The sequence below is a fragment of the Pongo abelii genome, chromosome 12, assembly GCF_028885655.2.
Source record: "Pongo abelii isolate AG06213 chromosome 12, NHGRI_mPonAbe1-v2.0_pri, whole genome shotgun sequence".
NCBI lineage: Eukaryota > Metazoa > Chordata > Mammalia > Primates > Hominidae > Pongo > Pongo abelii.
In genome coordinates, this window is record NC_071997.2 from 68788401 (window position 1) to 68807175 (window position 18775).

At 38.2% G+C, this 18775-nt stretch overlaps 2 protein-coding genes across 11 annotated transcripts in view; one reads left to right on the top strand and one right to left on the bottom strand.

Annotated features, from left to right (window-relative positions):
• WDPCP (WD repeat containing planar cell polarity effector) overlaps window positions 1-18775 on the top strand; it is a 720444-nt gene that overhangs the window by 230117 nt on the left and 471552 nt on the right. The window lies entirely within an intron of this gene.
• On the bottom strand, window positions 356-18615 carry MDH1 (malate dehydrogenase 1). 2 transcript variants are annotated; one of them, XM_002811977.5, is made up of 9 exons: window positions 18477-18615; window positions 12946-13044; window positions 12015-12111; window positions 9957-10132; window positions 8251-8373; window positions 2694-2870; window positions 2163-2276; window positions 1527-1616; window positions 356-691 (listed from the first exon to the last, which is right to left on the bottom strand). In XM_002811977.5, the coding sequence occupies exons 1-9, from the start codon at window positions 18477-18479 to the stop codon at window positions 566-568; spliced, it is 1005 nt and encodes a 334-aa protein (XP_002812023.2). In that variant the 5' UTR covers window positions 18480-18615; the 3' UTR covers window positions 356-565. The 2 variants fall into 2 exon arrangements, with proteins under 2 accessions (XP_002812023.2, XP_024097779.2); XM_024242011.3 differs by lacking the exon at window positions 18477-18615 and adding an exon at window positions 18153-18236.

Below are 18775 nucleotides of genomic sequence, written 5' to 3' on the forward strand. Positions count from 1 at the left end.
GGCCCTCTTTTCGTTTTTTGAGACGGAGTTTCCCTGGTAGCCCAGGCTGGAGTGCAGTGGCGCAATCTCGGCTCACTGCAACTTCCACCCCCGGGACAACCTATTCTCCTACCTCATCCTTCCAAGTAGCTGGGATTACAGGCCTGTGCCACCATGCCTGGCTAATTTTTGTATTTTTAGTAGAGACGGGGTGTCACTATTTGCCCAGGCTGGTCTCAAACTCCAGACTTCAGGTGATCCACCAGTCTCAAGCTTCCCAAAGTGCTGGAATTACAGGTGTCAGCCACTGCGACTGGCCGCAAGTTTATTTCCTGAATAGACACTAAATATTAGCTAGAAACAGAGTCTGAGTCACTTTCATTTGAATATATATTTATTTAGAATGCACACTAACAGCATGACAATAAACTGTCATTCACAAATCTGTACCAAGAAGCACGCAATCTTTAAAATGTGTTGTTTTTCACAAGTAATTTAAGTATAGCATTATTATTATTTGGTACTTGAGTCAAAGACGACATTTAGATTCTTCAGCTTTGAAGCATTTAGTAACATCATTGTCTAGTCAGGCAGAGGAAAGAAATTCAAAAGCAGTTTCTTTTTCTTCTGTCAGTTCGTTTGCAGTAAGATCCATCTTCTCACGTGAGAAATCATTAATAGGGAGACCTTCAACAAACTTCCAGGTCTTATTCTGTTTGAAAATAATGCAAATAAGAGATTTAAACTGGAACTGATCTTTCAGTAAGCAACAACCTTGTTTGAACTTATATTTAGAGGTATATCTGTTTTAAAGTCTGATTCTAAAGTAAATCAAAATCCAGATTTTAATTAATAGAGAATTCTAATAAAAACTCAACACTTGAATTTTAAACCCCTTGAATCTAAAAAAAAAATCTTCAAAAATGACTGACTTTAGCACAGTTATAATACAGAGCAACAACACTGAAAACCATTGCTTCATTTAGAAATATACTATTTGTAGGTCTCTAATACTAGAGGCATAATAACATAGTGTCTAGTGGGAAGAGCTGAATCTTCCTTTCCAGATTAATTTCAATCATAAAAACTTTTAATGACCTGAAGCTGAAATACATATAGTTTTAAAGCTGAGAAAAATGTCTATTTTAGTAAAGGAACAATTTTCTAGATTAAGTTATACCATTCTGTTTTCTTTTTTTGGGGGACAGGGTCCTGTTCTGTTGCCTGGTGGAGGGGTACTGTCACGGTTCACTGCAGGCTTGATCTCCTAAGCTCAAGTGATCCTCCTACCTCAGGCCCTCAAGAACCTGGGACCACAGGTGTGTGCCACCATGCCCGGCTAATGATTTTATTTTTGCAGAGATGGGGGTCTCACTATGTTGCCCCGGCTGGTCTTGAACTCCTGGGCTCAAGCAATCTTGCCACCTTGGCCTTCCAAAGTGTTGGGATTATAGGCGTGAGCCTCTGTGCCTGGCCAATAATACCATTCTTAAGAGAAACATATAACTACTTCCTCAAAGAAGGGAAATAGCTCCAAAATACCTTACCTTGATTACAACAGGGAATGAGTAGAGCAGATCATCAGGAACACCATAGGAGTTGCCATCAGAGATAACACCCATGGACACAAACTCTCCCTGAAAATAACAATGTTTCACATACTCATGATGATTAGCTTACACAACTGACACATGAACTAATAAAATTAAACCAGGTGACCCTTTCTTACTATGTTCATAACATCATTACTGTGTAAGGAACTATCATCAGCACCAGGTACTGGCGACAAGATAACCTTCATGGATATTATTTCATTCCATGCTTCCATATCATATGTGAAGCAGGCCAGGGAAACCTAATCCTCATTTTACAGATGAGGAAGCTGTGGCCTAGAAGAAAAAATTTCACCCCTACTAGGTATCAGGCATTGTGCTAGGTGTTTTCCATATGCAATCTCCTTTACCCCTCACAACCCTGTGTATAATAGTAATGTCATGTAAAAGATGACAAAACAGCTCAGAAAGGTCAAGGCTAACAAACTCCGAAGTTTACTTAGTTAATAGGCAGCTGAGCTGAGAAATGAACCTAACCTGACTGACTGCTAAGGCTATATTCTTTTTATATTATATCATCAGGCAACAAAAACAAAATAGAGTGACCTGTGCAAATCACTAAATTCTTACCTCTGGGGTTCCAAACCAGATGTCCCTGACGTGGTCACAGATGGCTTTTGCAGCAGACATGGCACTGGATAGTTTTCGAGCCTTGATGACAGCAGCACCACGCTGCTGCACAGTCTGGGAAGGGGGCAGGCGAAGGCAGCAGTATTACTTGGTCATGATAGCAAAGTTTTCATTATATCCAAGTCGACCTTGGGGTGAAAAGCTATGACCAGAGCTTAATGTGTCCCCTCCAAAATCATGCAACAACCCGATGTCAGCCTTACCAATCCTTCTGGAAAAAGGAAACTATATATCTCCATACAAAGTTTATCATAGGTCAGACAAAGACATGGATCTTGGTATAAATCTCAACTGCTGTGCTACAGATCACATCAGATCACACTGGATCATGACTGGCTTACTATGATCCCGAAAGTATGCAGTCATCAGAGCAACTGTGAAAGACCTGCCCTCCTTGAAGGTTTTCTGTCCTAAGAGTCTCTCAAGAGTTCTTTATGCTCAGTGTTAAGAAGGCTCACAGATTTTTCTTACCGTGACAAATTCTCCCTTGAGCCAGCTGTCATCTTTCAGAGCTTCATAAACACCAACTTCCTTTCCTTGCAATTTCACCTTGGCATGGTTGACATCTGGATACTGAGTCGAGGAATGGTTTCCCCAGATAATGACATTCTTTACATCATTAGCAGTCACACCAAGTTTAAGAGCAATCTAGTTAAATTGAAAACAAATACATTACTGAGACAAATGGTTTTTATTTCCAGTTGGGACCTATTTTGACAAATGCCCTTAAATAAAGATAAAAAGCTTCTGAAATTTCAAGAGAATTTACAAGAGTTATATTGACTTGTAAAAAATGTAAATTTATTGCTTGGCAATTTCCTACAACAGCTTAACAGTGGTAACAACTGTGGACTTGAAACCTTATGGAGTGGAATGTTTAAGGGTATGAAGGATCCCATAGTTTGTGGTTAACTTATTAGTACAGTAGGTGTATCAAACATAAAACATTAATCAAGTTACTATTATTTATTAATCAATTTACTATTTCTTGAATATGTAAATGTGATCTTTTGTTTCACTGTTAATGTTTACTTGGAGATGTCTTCTCAGTGCTTCTGAGTAATCAGGTATTTAGGCACTTTATATTTAGGTAAAATTTTTATTATATACCATATAGAAATTAATTTTCAAATAACTCTAAATATGAAATTTTAGAGTTGGATAGGACTCAAATTACCAAGATATGACTGTTCTCATTTTATATATCAGGAAACTGAAGGAAAGAGGTTTTATATGTGTGTGTGTGTGTGTGTACACACATATATACACACTAAAATTATAACATATGTAACAATCTCTAGCTATAACTCCAGAAAGCACTTTAGGGTCCTGCAATGCCTTGCAATCACATGTAGTATAGTAGCCACAAAAAAGGTTAGAAAGTTATGTCTTGGGCTGGGCATGGTGGCTCATGCCTGTAATCCCAGCACTTCGGGAGGCCAAGGCGGGCAGATCACCTGAGGTTGGCAGTTCGAGACCAGCCTGACCAACATGGAGAAACCCTGTCTCTACTAAAAATACAAAGTTAGCCGGGCTTGGTGGCACATGTCTGTAATTCCAGCTACCCGGGAGGCTGAGGCAGGGGAATTGCTTGAACCTGGGAGGCGGAGGTTGCGGTGAGCCAAGATTGCACCACTGCACTCCAGCATGGGCGACACAGCGAAACTCTGTCCCAAAAAAAAAAAAAAAAAAAAAAAAAGAAAAAAAAGAAATGTCTTGGTAGATTTAAATAAAATCAGCCTGCTTGTTATTTGTCTGATAAATTTATGTGCAGAAAATAAATTATGATCAGGTATATATATAATTTGTTTCTAACTAGACAACAGAATTTATGATGAACCAGAAGGGAATGTGGAAAAATATTTTAAGAAGCTGATCTGTTTTGGTGACATTGTGGGCAATTCTTCCTTCCTCTGTGTCCCAAAAAGAATGGGAGAGAAAATTAGTTGTGCCAGAGTCTGTAGCTTTAGCACACATAAATAAAGCATTTGAGTATTTACCATGTAAGAAAAGGAATACACTTAGATATTTTAAGGAAAATTTTAAAACAAGGGTAATAACAGCTCCAAACTGAAACAACTCAAATGTCCTTCAAGAATGGTTAAATACACCAGGCGCGGTGGCTCACACCTATAATCCTTGCACTTTGGGAGGCCGAGGTGGGAGGATCACGAGGTCGAGATCGAGACCATCATGGCCAACATGGTGAAGCCCCGTCTCTACTAAAAATACAAAAATTAGCTGGGTGTGGCGGCGTGTGCCTGTAATCCCAGCTACTCAGGAGGCTGAGGCAGGAGAATCTCTTGAACCTGGGCGGCGGAGGTTGCAGTGAGCCGAGATCGTGCCATTGCACTCCAGCCTAGGCGACAGGGCGAGACTCTGTCTCAAAAAAAGAAAAAAAAAAAAAAAAAGAATGGTTAAATAAACTGTATTATGTTTTACATATGCAATGGAATACATAAAAGGGGTAAGTAGAAGAACAACAAAAAGAAACAACCAACAACCTGGATGGATCTTAAAGGCATTAAACTGAGTGAAAAAGAGCCAGTCTCAAAAGGTTCCTTACTGCATGATTCCACTTTTGTAAATTCTCAAAATGACAAAATTATAGAGGTGGAGTGCAGATAAATGATGTCAGGGACAGAGGGAGGTGTGACCATAAGGGAGAGTATGAAGGAGTTCTTTTGTGAGTGATGAAGAAATTCTGTACCTTGACTATGGGGGCAGTTATAGGAATCTATACTTGTAATTAAATGTCATAGAATCATTCAAAACGACACGGAAAAAAATAAGTGAATATAAAACTGGTGAAACTTCAGTAAGTCTAGTTAATAGTATTGTGTAGTTCATCAACTTCCTGGTTTTGATAATACTTTGTAGTTATGTAAGATACCATCAATGGGTGATGGGTACATGGGACTTCTCTGTACTATTTTTTTGTGACTTCTGAGTCTAAAATTATTTCAAAATAAAAAGTAAAAAAAAAAACCCAACCAACCAACCGAAAAGGATAAAGATGAAAAAAAAAGGCCATTACCTAAAATGTCTGCAATGACTCGACTGGTCTTCATACTAATTTATTCAGTTAAGTAAGAAGTAAACTGTCTTTACTTTCACTCTCACTCTTAAACTAGCTGAGACTGCTTTCTTAAATCCTAAAATAGTTAAAAGTTTACTTAAAAATTTCTGTTTGTGATATTGTAAATCACTTTTGACTGACCTAATCCCTGCAAGTCTTGTAAGTATTAGGACTATTATCTACAATATTTGCATTAGTCTCCACAAATTAGTTGACAGTTGGGTTTCTGGGGTACCCAGCTATTAATCTGCTTAGACTGTGGGGTAGCGTAGAGTGGCACGCTGTTCAATGAGTACCATTTTTTACGTGTGCCATGACCGGAAAGAACTGGGGAAGAAACTGCTCTTATATTTATACTTAAATTTAGCTGGTATGGTATATAGAAAAAGATAAATTTATACCTTGAAGAATTAACTCAAGATATATATTCCAGGAAGTTAGAGCCTATAACTTCCCTGAACGTCCACTTCAATGCTCCCAAGTACAGTGAAGACAAAATGCCTCTAGGCCTCTCCGCCCTCAGTCCTCCTTGGCTCCCATGCCTTCCTTTGTTCTTGTTGCCCTCCTCCTCTTGCTCCTTCTATCTCTTGAGCTAATCCAGTTCTGTCTGGACAGCAAAGGCCAGGTACTTTGCACCCAGCAGATAATAATTTCTTAATATGATTCATGTCACAATTAATCTAAATTAATACATACCCAGGATAACAGCTCTTTGCTCCCTTAGACACTCATGTCTGTCACATAGGTCTGTTAAAAGTTTTTGATTAATTCTCCAGCCCTAGTAATTTTCTTACCAGCTAACTGGTATCATTGTCAAATTACCTTATCTGGTATCACCGTCAAATTACCTTATCAGCAGACATAAATACAGCACTGGTTTGCAAATACATAGGGAAGTTCTGCAGGTGTTAAACAGTCCCTAAGTAGCTAAGGCCTCTGAATTCCAAGACAAAAATATCTAGCAACCATTCCTGTAAGAAAAACTTATCTTTGGGTTTGTTATTTTTCTCACTGGATAAACAACTTCTTTTAGAGGAAGAAAGTGCTTCTTCAATGACTCCCTAAAAGCTCTCGCTATGCCAGATTGACATGCTGAAACAGTGCCTAGCCAAGGTCCCAGGAGTAACAAAGAACATGTCCCCAAGTGAAGGTTAAAGTCTGAGGAGATAGCACTTTCTTTCCTCTTTGCTCATTCAGACTTTAGCCCTGCAGTGAGAACTGTTTCAGGCACTAGGACAAAGTATCTCTTTGTAGTACCTTTGGAAGCAGAATTTTCCAATGCCTGTCTCCACCAAAGCCTCAGGTGAAACAACAAAAAGTGGTTGTTAGTGTCATTGTTGTAGGAACTAAATAAGTCACTTTCTGGCAATCCAGAGTTTACAACTCTAACACGTATAATATCTCTTCCTTTACAACTGTCCCACAGGACTCAAACTGCCTGCCATTCAAACAAACTCCTATTCGTTCTCAGCTACCACCAGACCCAGCTCACAGCCTATAGCCTCTCAGGGAATATTTGCACTTTAAGCTAAAAATTTAAGGGTTGTTATCCAACAACCCTCTAAATTAGGAATGTTTAGGCTGTATGCTTCTTAGAAAGAAGAAATCAACTAATAATAGCAACCAACCTTTCTTGTATTTACTATGTGCAGGTACCATGCTAAGGGCTTAAAATAGATCTTATTTAATCCTCATAAGAACTCTCTGAGGTAGATGTAATTATTACATTTTAACATTGAATATACTTTCTCAAAATCACAGAGCTAGTAAGTGGACTAAGGTTAGTTGATACCATTAGGTAAGAACATACATAAGGGTTTGGAGTCAGACAAATCAAGGTGGCTCCGTAATTTATGAGCTGTATGACTCTGAGCAGGTTCTCTGACTTCCCTGGGCCTCTGTTTTCTTACCTAATGCAGGGATAATATGAGATACCCATATGGTTACTATAAAAATTAAATGGAAAATTACATGTAGAGCATTCAATTTACAGTAGATGCTTAACAAATGTATATTCTTTTCTCTTTCACTAGGTATTCCAGAGCTGAAGATTATTAATTCTCAGGTTAGGGCAGTAGTGCTTCAGCTTAGACCTCACAGCATCTTCTGGTTAACAACAAATTTTTTTTTTTGAAACTAAAGTTATCTTCTCTAGAAGAAAAAGCACTGAACTCATAGACCTATCTAGCAGTGATGACCTACAGACAAGAAGGGATGGCCAGAAAAGCATTAAGGCAAAGGAAAGAGGTTCTGTCCAAGAACGGGCACCAGGACCAGTTAGATCTGAAAAAGCCTAGGAAACTAGCTCAGATCAGTTGCCTGGCTTCTAATTTTTTGAAAAGCTATTGTTAATTCCCTGGTCACTGGCTCCTTGGCATACTTATCTATGGCTCTAAGAGTAAAGAAAATTAGCAACAGACTTTAGCTCCTAAGTAGTGAAAGTAGGAAATTTTACAGATACACATAGAATATTAAAAAGACATAAAACTGAAAATTAAATATAAAATTAAAAATTAAAATCTGAATTTGATTGCTTAGCTGCAGCTAAAATAGAAGCAGAACGACACAATCACACAAAGCTCAAGTCTTTGTTTATATGAGATTATATGTATCTGAAAAAATTAAACTAAATTATGTACCATCATGTATAACTAATTTTTAACCACTGTAACAAGAGAACATTAGTAACTGCATTTCATTATAGTTAGCAATTGAAATATAGTTAAAGACAAAATCAAGTAGGAAGTCCAGCCTCTGGTCCTTTAAGAGAATACATTTAAAGACTCCCTAACAAATTAATAATAATTTACTTTTAATTTAATAAAAGTAATAGGTTCCTACTAAACAAAAACAAGAAAAAAGCACAAACTCAGATTCAGTTATTTTAAAAGTGAGAGAAAAATGTTTTAAAGTTGAACAATCACAAGATTTAAAAGACATTTTTCTTACTTGCGCTTTAGCTCGGTTGTGATCCAAACGAGTCAAGCAACTGAAGTTCTCCTTGGGGATGGATGGAGCCGACTTGGAGGCAGTCAGGCAGTTGGTATTGGCTGGATTACCCACAACAATAACCTAGGAGGAATGGAAGGCACTGAAGAGTTACAGACTATATAGTTACTAATCTATGTTAAAATTTAACTGAAAATGTCTAACAGGTAGGCTTTGTACAGGGGAGGCTTGGGAAACACCAAATACAATATAGCATAGGAAAATGCATTTTAAGTTATAAAAATCTTTAATAAAATGGTAATAAAAAATTTTGAAATAATATCAGATTTATAGAAAAGTTACAACCATATTACAGAAACTGACTCCCATATATCTTTTTTTTTTTTTGGTACCTCTTTTGACAAGCTGTAGACAAGATACTTCATTATCTCTAAGTAGTGCAGTGCTGGCAAATATTTCTCACAAACAAGGACGCTTTGCAGAGGTGGAATTACTGTGCAAGGAGTACTTTACCTCCAAATAGCCTGCAATTTAGCAGTCTGAACAACCTTCTAATCTTTTACTGGCACCTGTGGATTTCTATTCAACTCATTTATATTATTTTCTGTGATGACAGAAAATAAGTTAACTATTTAAAATGAAGTCCACAGAAAGCAAAAAATGCAGACATCTATGAAATGTTATTGATAGAACATTATAATGGGCAACTTAAAAAATCTTATAAAATTTTCTTTCACCTTTTTTTGAAAGATAGGAAAGTATATGGAAATCAGTTAAACCTTTAACCGGCAAGCCTATTTGCTGGGTGACAATTAAGTTCTAGTTAATTCATAGTTCACTAATAAAAGAAGGTTTGGCTGGGCGTGGTGGCTCACACCTGTAATCCCAGCACTTTGGGAGGCCAAGACGGGTGGAGCACCTGAGGTCAGGAGTTCGAGACCAGCCTGGCCAACATGGTGAAACCCCGTCTCTACTAAAAATACAAAAATTAGCTGGGTGTGGTGGCGCACAACTGTAGTCCCAGCTACTCACGAGGCTGAGACAGGAGAATTGCTTGAACTCGGGAGGCAGAGGTTGCAGTGAGCCAAGATTGCACCACTGCACTCCAGCCTGGGTGACAGAGCAAGACTCCATCTCAAAACAATTGAAAAAAAAATAAAAAATAAGAAAGGCTTACTGTAATATTAAGACATATTAGAATCTAAAGTAAATAGTTCGAACACAAAGAGAGAACTATAAGTCATACTGACTCAATTCTTCAAGAGACAAGCATATTAAAATTCCTCTGCATTAAGAAAATCTGAGCATTCAGAAACCACTATCTTCTACTCCTGAGAATAAACTTACCTTACAGCTAGCTATCTCCTTTCACAATCACACACAAATTTAAATGTCTAAATAAATATTCCCATGCAGCAAAAATGCACCAGAAGGTCCTGTGCCTTCTCTATAGGTTTAATAACTAATACTAAATTTTCACGTTATACTAATAGGAAAAATATTTTTAACCACTCTGAATATAGATTTCTACACTGTAAGAAAAAACCCAGAAAGGGAGAGCTTATCAAGCAAAACTCTATAGCCGTATTTACTGATGTGTACAGAACTAGAAAAAAGGCCAAATAATTCTGGTTTTGCTTAAATGCTAAAAGCGTAAGTTTCAAATGCTAATGATGAAAAATCCCATAAAATACAGTGTTGGTCACCTTAACTGACTTCTTGGCGTATTTATCTAAGGCTGCACCCTGGGATTTGAAGATTTTCACATTTGCTTTCAGTAAATCTTTTCTCTCCATGCCTTCCCTTCTTGGCATGGAGCCCACAAGAATGGCCACATCCAGGTCTTTGAAGGCAATCTCTTCTTTATCTGTTGCGATGACATCTGTGGACATGGCAATAAATATGCAGAGCTACTTAAACATAAAAGTTTGAAGTTTTCTTTTTCATATTGAATCCACCCATTAATTCTTTCACTTGTTGCAAGTGTTTACATATCACACTGATATACATTTCAGGAGCCTAAGAAAGATAATATATTAATTTAACAATCATAACATCAGAAATGTCAATAGATTTATTTTGCTTTTCCTATTTCAATAATTATCTTAAATGTCAAAACTCCATAGCTTTTATCTTTTATAATCATATATGATGCAAGGTATAATGATGACTTTTGAAGCAACACTTGTTATTCACACTAATTACCACACAACACAAAAGAGCAACTAATTCACCTAACCTTTAAATTACAATTACTTTAAGGTCTAAGACACCAATCACAAATTTAAAAATAATAAATGTTTATTGAGGAGTTTTGTGCCAGGGATAATGCTAAGAGATTTATATTATTATCAAATTTAATCTTAACATTTTATAGATGGAGACACTTAGGTTTAAAGAGATTAACTCGCCACCATCAAAAGATAATGGAGCTGTAATTCCAGCTTAGGTTGGTCCAGAGTTCAACCACTATGCTCCAGTGCTAGTACAATAAGCAAACATCACTTGCTTTTTGACTAAAGAACATAAGTCATCGCACTTCTTTGTTGATTGTATTAAAAAAGCTATGACCAACATTCAGCATTTTCACTGGAAAATTGGCTAGTTGCATCATAGTCAAGGCTGCCATAAGTCTGAAAATGGGCATAGACAGGAACACCAGTTCGAGAAAAAAAAAAATTATCTTCCTCTTTCCCAGTCACATGTCCTTATTTGCTGAACTTTCCCTTCCCTGTCATATTCACATCTGGCAGAGGATGTGAATACCAACTGCAATCTGGGCCCTTTAGAGAAAAAGCACAGGGAACTCAGCAGAGAAAGGAATACAAATGGGAAAAAGCAGCAAAGCTGATTTGGAAAGAGCTGTGGGTGAGAAAACGGAACCAACAGAATAGTGTGGGCAGTCATGTATTCTTCTGCAGAACTTTGCAACCAAAAGACTTAGATGGCAGAGTATCCCTTCTAGCAAATGTTTATTCAAAGATGAAGAACTTTAAGGAAAGTTTTTCTTGGAAGGTATATATTATTTTGCTTTGTGCAAAACTTCTAGGAGAGTATCATTAATTAATCCTTACCAAAAGAAAGACTATGATGAAGATACAGCTGAAGAAAAATATTCAAAAAAATTTAGAATATTTTAATAAACTTTTCAATCAAATTTAAGGCTTCCTTATTATATCTGTGTTATAGTTCAATGATTTGCAAAGGCCCTTAGCTGAGCTCTTCTGGGTTTTTTCAAACTATAGAGCATATGGTAAGGACAATTTACACTATGTCTCAACCTGATGATTGGTAGATGGGATGGGGACCATATAAGAGGAACCAACCAACTTCCAGAGCAATGTATAGATATGAAGGACATCCTTCAAAACAGAAAGTTTTCCATGACAGGATGCTACTATTACCATTTAAGCAGACTCCATAACAACACAACGTAGACAATTCCTACGTTGTCTATAATGTGTGTGTGTAGACAATTTCAGGTGTATAACCCTTGTGCAATATTACACTTAACTGGTATAATAAATTATATACACACACACATTGGGGAAAAAAGCATAGTCCTTTACCTGACATTGATTGTTTCTCATTTTTTACCCTTATTTATCCTTGGTATACATAAGTAGTTAATAAGTAGTGGTAGTTCAAAATAAAAAGTCCTCTTATGAAATAATTTCTAATTGAGAGCCTTTAACAAAAACCTAAAACCTGTATTTTGTAAGAAATCAAATATCATAAAACCCCTTCTCTACTCCCCAACCCACCTTTCAGGAGGGGAAGGGCACAGTCTTGCAGTTCCATTAGGACACCGTCCAGGACACCCATCATGGGGGTGATATCCAACAGCACAAGAATTATAGGCTACCAAATAGCAAGGACAGCATCTGTTAGTGCAGGCTATTTCATTTAGACACAAGAAAGTCTTTTCACATAGTTTTTATTTGGTATGTAAATGCATGTAATTCCCATTAATTAGTCATGATAATTATTTTAGGAAGTCAGGTATCTAGCACTATGCCACTTTCAGAAAGAAGGATGCTATAAAACCAGCATTGGTTTGCTAACAGACACAGTGAGAGGAATCACCACTACTCAATTTTAACAGTACATGAAAAAAACATTAAACTGAGTGACATGCCATAGCTTGCTCTTATTGTTAACAGCTGTATGTTTGATTTCAGTTCATGGAAAGCTAAGTACAGTATCTGACATGAAAGAATAATTCAGTATCCATGGGTCAAGAAACTGAATAAATGAATACCTTAGAAAAGGATTTTAGTATATATTAATCAGGCTTGCTGGAAGTCGGAGTGCCTGCTTCAGCTGGGAAGCAGATTTCCTTACTCTTTTGGTTCCGAAGGCCATTTATGAACAAGGGAGTGCTTACTGAGTACTCTCTCTCACATGACTGTAAGTTACTGTCATTAGTGATATCTCCCATTGACTGACACCTGCTGGTTGCACCAAGTCAACTAAGTACAATATATGGAAGAGTTCTCATTTGCAAAGTGTTTTCAGTGCCTGGAGGCACACATATAAATACCTTAGTAGCTCCCATTTATAGCAATGTGCCTATTACATTTACTGGGATTACACATTCCTTCACTGTTTTACAATTTGTGTACAACTAAATACAGAATTTATTAACCATATTCTTACTCTAATAACTTAAGATTTATAGACACCTGTTCCTACCTGATCTTTACCAAAGACAGATCCATTTCCAATACTGTACAGCAGTGAATATGCAATTTGACCAGCTGCTCCAGTCACAAGGACTCTGATTGGTTCAGACTGTAATGAAAAAGACCCATTAACATCTTTCAGTACTACTGTACCTTAAAAATATCCAGGATTTTAATCTATAGTAAGAAATCCACATACTTTAAAAGTGAATGTAAAATTTTAAAGTCCTTTTGCATCTGGCTCAGTAGAAAATGAATGTGCTGCATATTTACATGGTGTTATTTAACTCTCACCATGTAGGGAGCTAGAAGTGTTATCCTGGATTTACTTACATAATCTTATCTACCTTTTTTGGGATATTTTACCACTAAAATAGGCTCAACAATGTTGATGTGTTCAGTATGTGGTGATCCAAACCCTGGCAGCCACTAGAGCCACACAGATCCTTATTATGCAAAGCCCCCACTCCCATCTGCTCAATAGAATCTTCATACCAAGAAGAAGAGTAAAAGAGGCTAAAACTTTCCATTTACATTGAGCCAAAACATTTAAATAAGACCATTAATCATGCTTCAACTTTATTGTCTGGAGGAGGAAAAACAAGATTTTTTATTTCGCGAGAAACAACAGCAACACATAGTGACAGAGAGCTGACAACCTGATTCCAAGGGAAAATTATTTTTAAAAGCAAGGAGGGAAGACATACAAAGAGAGATATCAACAGTTCCTGAACAAAATACAGACACAGAAACAAAGATAACTGATATTCAAAGTGATGACTCTGAGTAAAAAAAGACTAAGCTGACAGAATTTTAAAAAATAGAAATATTTCTATTAAAAAGAACAAAACAATAATGTTTAGAAACGTAATGAGTAGGTTTAGTTAGACAGAAAAGGTGAACCATTCCTTTCCCCAATAATGCTGGGTAAATGTACTTCCACTGTCACCTTTACCCCTACCTGCATGGAGAAATGGTCCACTGATGTGAGTAAGCCTAGAAGTGTTTGGTTTCTTTTTATTTAAAGTTCCTTCTTCCAGATGAGAGTCATGTCTCTGAGATGAAACAAGGATGGATAGCCTTGAAGGCTTCTTTTAAGCTTCTGACTCTAAGCTCTGAAAGTCAGCAGCACTCAGCAATTTGGTACCGACTCACAGAAGTCAAAGAAAAAAAAATTTCAAAAAAGAAGTGTCAGGCCAGGGATGGTGGCTCATGCCTGTAATCCCAGGACTTTGGGAGGCCGAGGCAGGCGGATCACCTGAGGTTGGGAGTTTGAGACCAGCCTGACCAACATGGAGAAACCCTGTCTCTACTAAAAATACAAAATTAGCTGGGTGTGGTGGCAGGCGCTGCCCAGCTATTTGGAAGGCTGAGGCAGGTGAATCGCTTGAACCCGGGAGGCAGAGGTTGAGTGAGCGGAGATCGTGCCATTGCATTCCAGCCTGGACAACAAGAGCGAAACTCCTTCTCAAAAAAAAAAAAAAAAAAAAAAAAAAGTGTCAACTGGTGTAGAGAAATGAATTTGATCATAGCCAACTATATACTACACAATATTTGTTTTTTAATTTATTACTATTTATAGAAAAATCTTTAATGGCCTACAAATGTTTTTCATTCTGTCATTTTCCCTTCTTTCCTTAAAGTAGAGTAGGTGAGGAAAAGGGAATACAGGAAGAGATTATTACTCCATTTCGCTTTAGAATACGAGATCCTTAAGGACAGGGACTTTGTCTATTTTATTTACTGCTGTATCTCAATTGCCTAGAACAACGCCTGTCCCGTAGCTGGAACTCCGATATTTGCTTGAAGGAATAGCTCGGTCCTGTAAAACTACCAAAAAGATGGAAATGTATAAGAACTGTTTGAAAACATATGTAATGTGCTTTAAAAATTTTTAAAGATATTTTATTTATTTAAGCTATTTCAGGCTGAGTGCAGTGGCTCACACCTACGATCCCAGCACATTGCGCAGGGGGCCGAGGCGGGTGGATCACTTGAGCCCAGGAGTTCGAGACCAGCCTGGGCAACACAGTGAAACCCTGTCTCTTAAAAAAACAATTTAGCTGGGTGTGGTGGCAGACACTGTAGTTCCAGCCACTCAGGAGGCTGAGGTAGGAGAATCACTTGAGCCTTGGAAGTTAAGGCTACAGTGAGCCATTACTGTGTCAGTGCACTTCAGCCTTGGTGACAGAGTGAGATCCTGTCTCAAACAAAAACTTATTCATATATACTATGAAAACAAAAGGTATTTTATTCATATATATTATGTATTGAGAAAACTGGAAACTTAGTGACCACAATAGTTCCAACTATAGTTAACAAAATTGTCATTAGTACTAATGATATTACCTTATAAATCCACTGATGAACTGTTTTCTCATTTAATTCATTCATTAAACAAAACATCATTAAGTTCCTATCATGTACTTGGTACTATTTTAGGCCGGGGAATCTACTGGTGAATCACGTGAAGGAAACAAAAGGATACACCAATTTTCTAAAACAGGGGGCTAGAGAAGCAGTAGAGAGTAGTAATTAAAGAGATGGACTCTGGAGCCAGACTTTCTGGGTTCAAGTCCTGGCTCCACAACTCATTAACTGCATGCTCTAGGACAAGTTACTTAACCTTTCTGTATTATTTCCCCATAGTAAAATGGAGATGATAATAGCAATTACCTAACAGAGTAGTTTTAAGGATTAAAAGAGTTAACACACAAAGCACTAAGAACAGTACGTACTGAGTATTTATAATTATCACAGAATTTTCCTCTAAAGACTTTAATAGCCTGTGGTTTTCTATTTACATTTCTGTTGCTCTGTACTAGGCCATGAAGCGCCCTTGAGAACAGTCTGTCTTTGATATGGATTTGCATTTCCATATAGTGATCAAAAAGTATTTGTTGAATGAAGGAAGGTTAGGGTATAAAGTATGAACAGATACTACTTCAATGAACAGCAAACTAGGATAAGAAAAGGGGGGGCTGGAGAGAATGAAGATCACTATCTATAAAGTTTAACTTCCCATAAGGTCACCTATATGGTTAGAATAATGCAGTCAATTTTAGTAGCTACTTAAAAACATGTTCACAGTATCACAGTCCTTAGTGAAGGGGTTGTGGCCACCTAATGAACAGTTAATTCCACCTCAGCAGTTTTCTTCTGTGTCTTTGGGGAAATTACTTTCCCAGGTAGGTAATTCCATCTTATTAACGGTGGTATGAGGCTTAGTTAGTGTTTGAATGTCTGAAGATGAAACAGAGAAAGAAAAGTCCATGTACGGTTCTTTCTGCTCTTCTGCAACATTGCAGTTGAAAAACAGGAGGGTGGGAGAGTCCTGCTGACTTTCACAATGTTATAGTGTGAACATAGGTTACTATTCTTTGCTCAGATATCTGGGCAGTCTGCCAAGATCCAAAGAAGGAATGTCTTTGCTCTTAGCAGGGCACCAATGACTTTCCTGCAGATGCAGGCTCTGTGCTAACTTCTCAGCTATAAAGACTGAATTTAAGTGTCTCTGTTATTCCACAGACAGATCCACATATTCCTTTTTCACTTTCAAATTTATATATATTTCTAAATTACATGTATTTCTATAACACAAAAACCTAAGCAGTACCATTTAGATTCCTTCATACAGTTTATTTTGCTGTCACTCCCTATAGACAACAAGCAAAGAATCCTCCGCTTTGAATGAGCTTACAAAAGAAGGCTCTTTTCTAACTCTGTCCATTCACACACCCTCCTGAGGGGGCAGGGAAATTGAGTCATGTGTGAGTTTGCTGTCAGTTCCAGCAAACTGCCAGATAAATTCTTCCTCATGTTCTGTCTCTGTATTATCTGGCACCCCAGTGACCTTCCAGCGGTGGGGCCTTGCTAGGGAAACTAGCTAAGAATCCGGGGCCCAAAATCTCTCTGTGACCTTGGGAAAATTATCTTGACCTCACCAGACTACATTATAAGAGTAGATAATATAATCTCCAAATTCCCTTTTAATTCTGGAATTCCAGTATTTTGAATTGCAAGGAATAAAGCTATCAAGTAATCTATATGCTGATAACATATTTGAGTTTGTATATGCAGTATGAACTGGTAACTTCATCCAGAATCTCAGCTAGTAAAAGTAAGTTTTCAGGGAGTTGAGTACACTGTCTCTCCCCCGCTGCGAGACCTCACTGCGGTGGTCCCTATAAAAATAAAAATTCAGAAAGACTTGGTAAGTGTAAGACACAATATAGAAAAATGGCAAGAGTGTGAGACCCTTGGGGCAAATCACATTCTCTTTGGGTCTCGATAAGCTCAATTTTAAGATCTGAAGTGGGTAGATTCGTCAGGATGACCTTTAAAAGATCCCATTCAGTTCTAAAAGCAAAAAGTCGAAGGTTCTCAGATAATAAGTACCTCTGCTTTCTAGCTAAGGTTATTAGGACAGAAACTACTGAAACCATAATTTAAATGACTAATTATGTGACAAAACATTTAGGAAACCTAGGTTTAACACCTACTGGAAATTAGTAGCTGTCTCCACTGGCCCCGTTAGACAGGCAGAGAGAGTAATGCCCTTGCCTTGAAAACGCGTCTTTTCAGGTTCTGGGTAATTTCCAATTCATTCAAACATTTCTCCACATTCTCCAGCCATTTTAGTATTTTGCAGATAAAATAGGAAAAACAGTCGCAACTATAAATACAAGCCATTGTATTGATAGTATGAAGCAATTTCTCTGAGTTTGATGACAAATGTCACCTTCAAGCAGTACGCAGATTATTCCTACGCCAGAGTTCCTTCACCAACCCTCCCCCTCCCCCTCTCTTTCAGCAGAGACAAGCGATGGAGATATAGGTTACCCAGGTCTTCCATGACAAAATGGTTACTCTGTTAACATTTAAGAGAGGTGCTTCTGGAATTCACAACATACAGTTCAATAAAGAATATCTGCAGTAGTTATTTGGTTAGTGATGCTGTCACTTCAATATGTCCTGGCATTACAAAAAAGGTCAATGAACGGGTTCCAAATAACATTTTGAGAAATTAGATATGGCGGAAACACGTCTCCTGCAAACGCAGATTGTAATCTGGAGCACCTGGTAAATACTACCTTTCCAGCTTTTTGCTTTCAAGGGCCCTATGACAAAAGCAGTTATAAACACTGTGGGCAAATGAAGAGAAAAAGGGGTTAGGACCCAACCTTTCCCTCCCATCGCAAACCTTATCGTCCTTACCAAACACCGTAACGTCCTTTGGAAAATAGCTGCAGCGTCGGATTTTGTCCTCCCGCCATGCAGCAGGATTAAGATCGCGCCTCTCCCAGGACAACTACTTCTCCAGAGTCCTCCTAAGAGCGCCCCATGCCCCGCAAGGTGGAAATCAATCCCTTCCCATTACTGGGTCACTGCGACAATCCCCAGAAGATGAGTCCGAGCTTGCCAAAGGGCGCGAAGGACAGTGCCTTGCACAGCTGCCTCCCAAAAGTCCCTAAAGTGCAAGAAACCCCACACAAGGGCGCGAGGGCCAGAGGTGGGCAGGAACCCGGGGCCCACACTCACCATGATTGAAAACTGCGAGGACAATTTCAACAACTGCAAAATGAGCCTCAGAGAGTCAGGTCACCTCTACCGCGGAACTGACTCGAAGAGGGCGAGCGGTGTTAGCGAAAAAGGCTCCGCTCCCGACGCGGCGCTCTCTGGGAACTGTAGTTTACGCTGCCCTGGTTCTGGCGCAATCTCCAAAGCGTTTCCTTCAAGTGTTGAACTACACTTCCCGATACCAGAGGTTTTTTTCAAGCTCTTCTCACTGCGCTCTGTGCCGATTGCAAAGTAGTCCCTGAGGATGAGCCCCTGTGATT

Coding starts and splice junctions, on each gene's coding strand:
- MDH1 (XM_002811977.5), bottom strand. Junction 2,871..8,250: donor ACAACCGAGCTAAAGCGCAA/GTAAGAAAAATG, acceptor CAATTTAACTAG/ATTGCTCTTAAACTTGGTGT. Junction 1,617..2,162: donor TCTGGTTTGGAACCCCAGAG/GTAAGAATTTAG, acceptor TGTTATTTTCAG/GGAGAGTTTGTGTCCATGGG.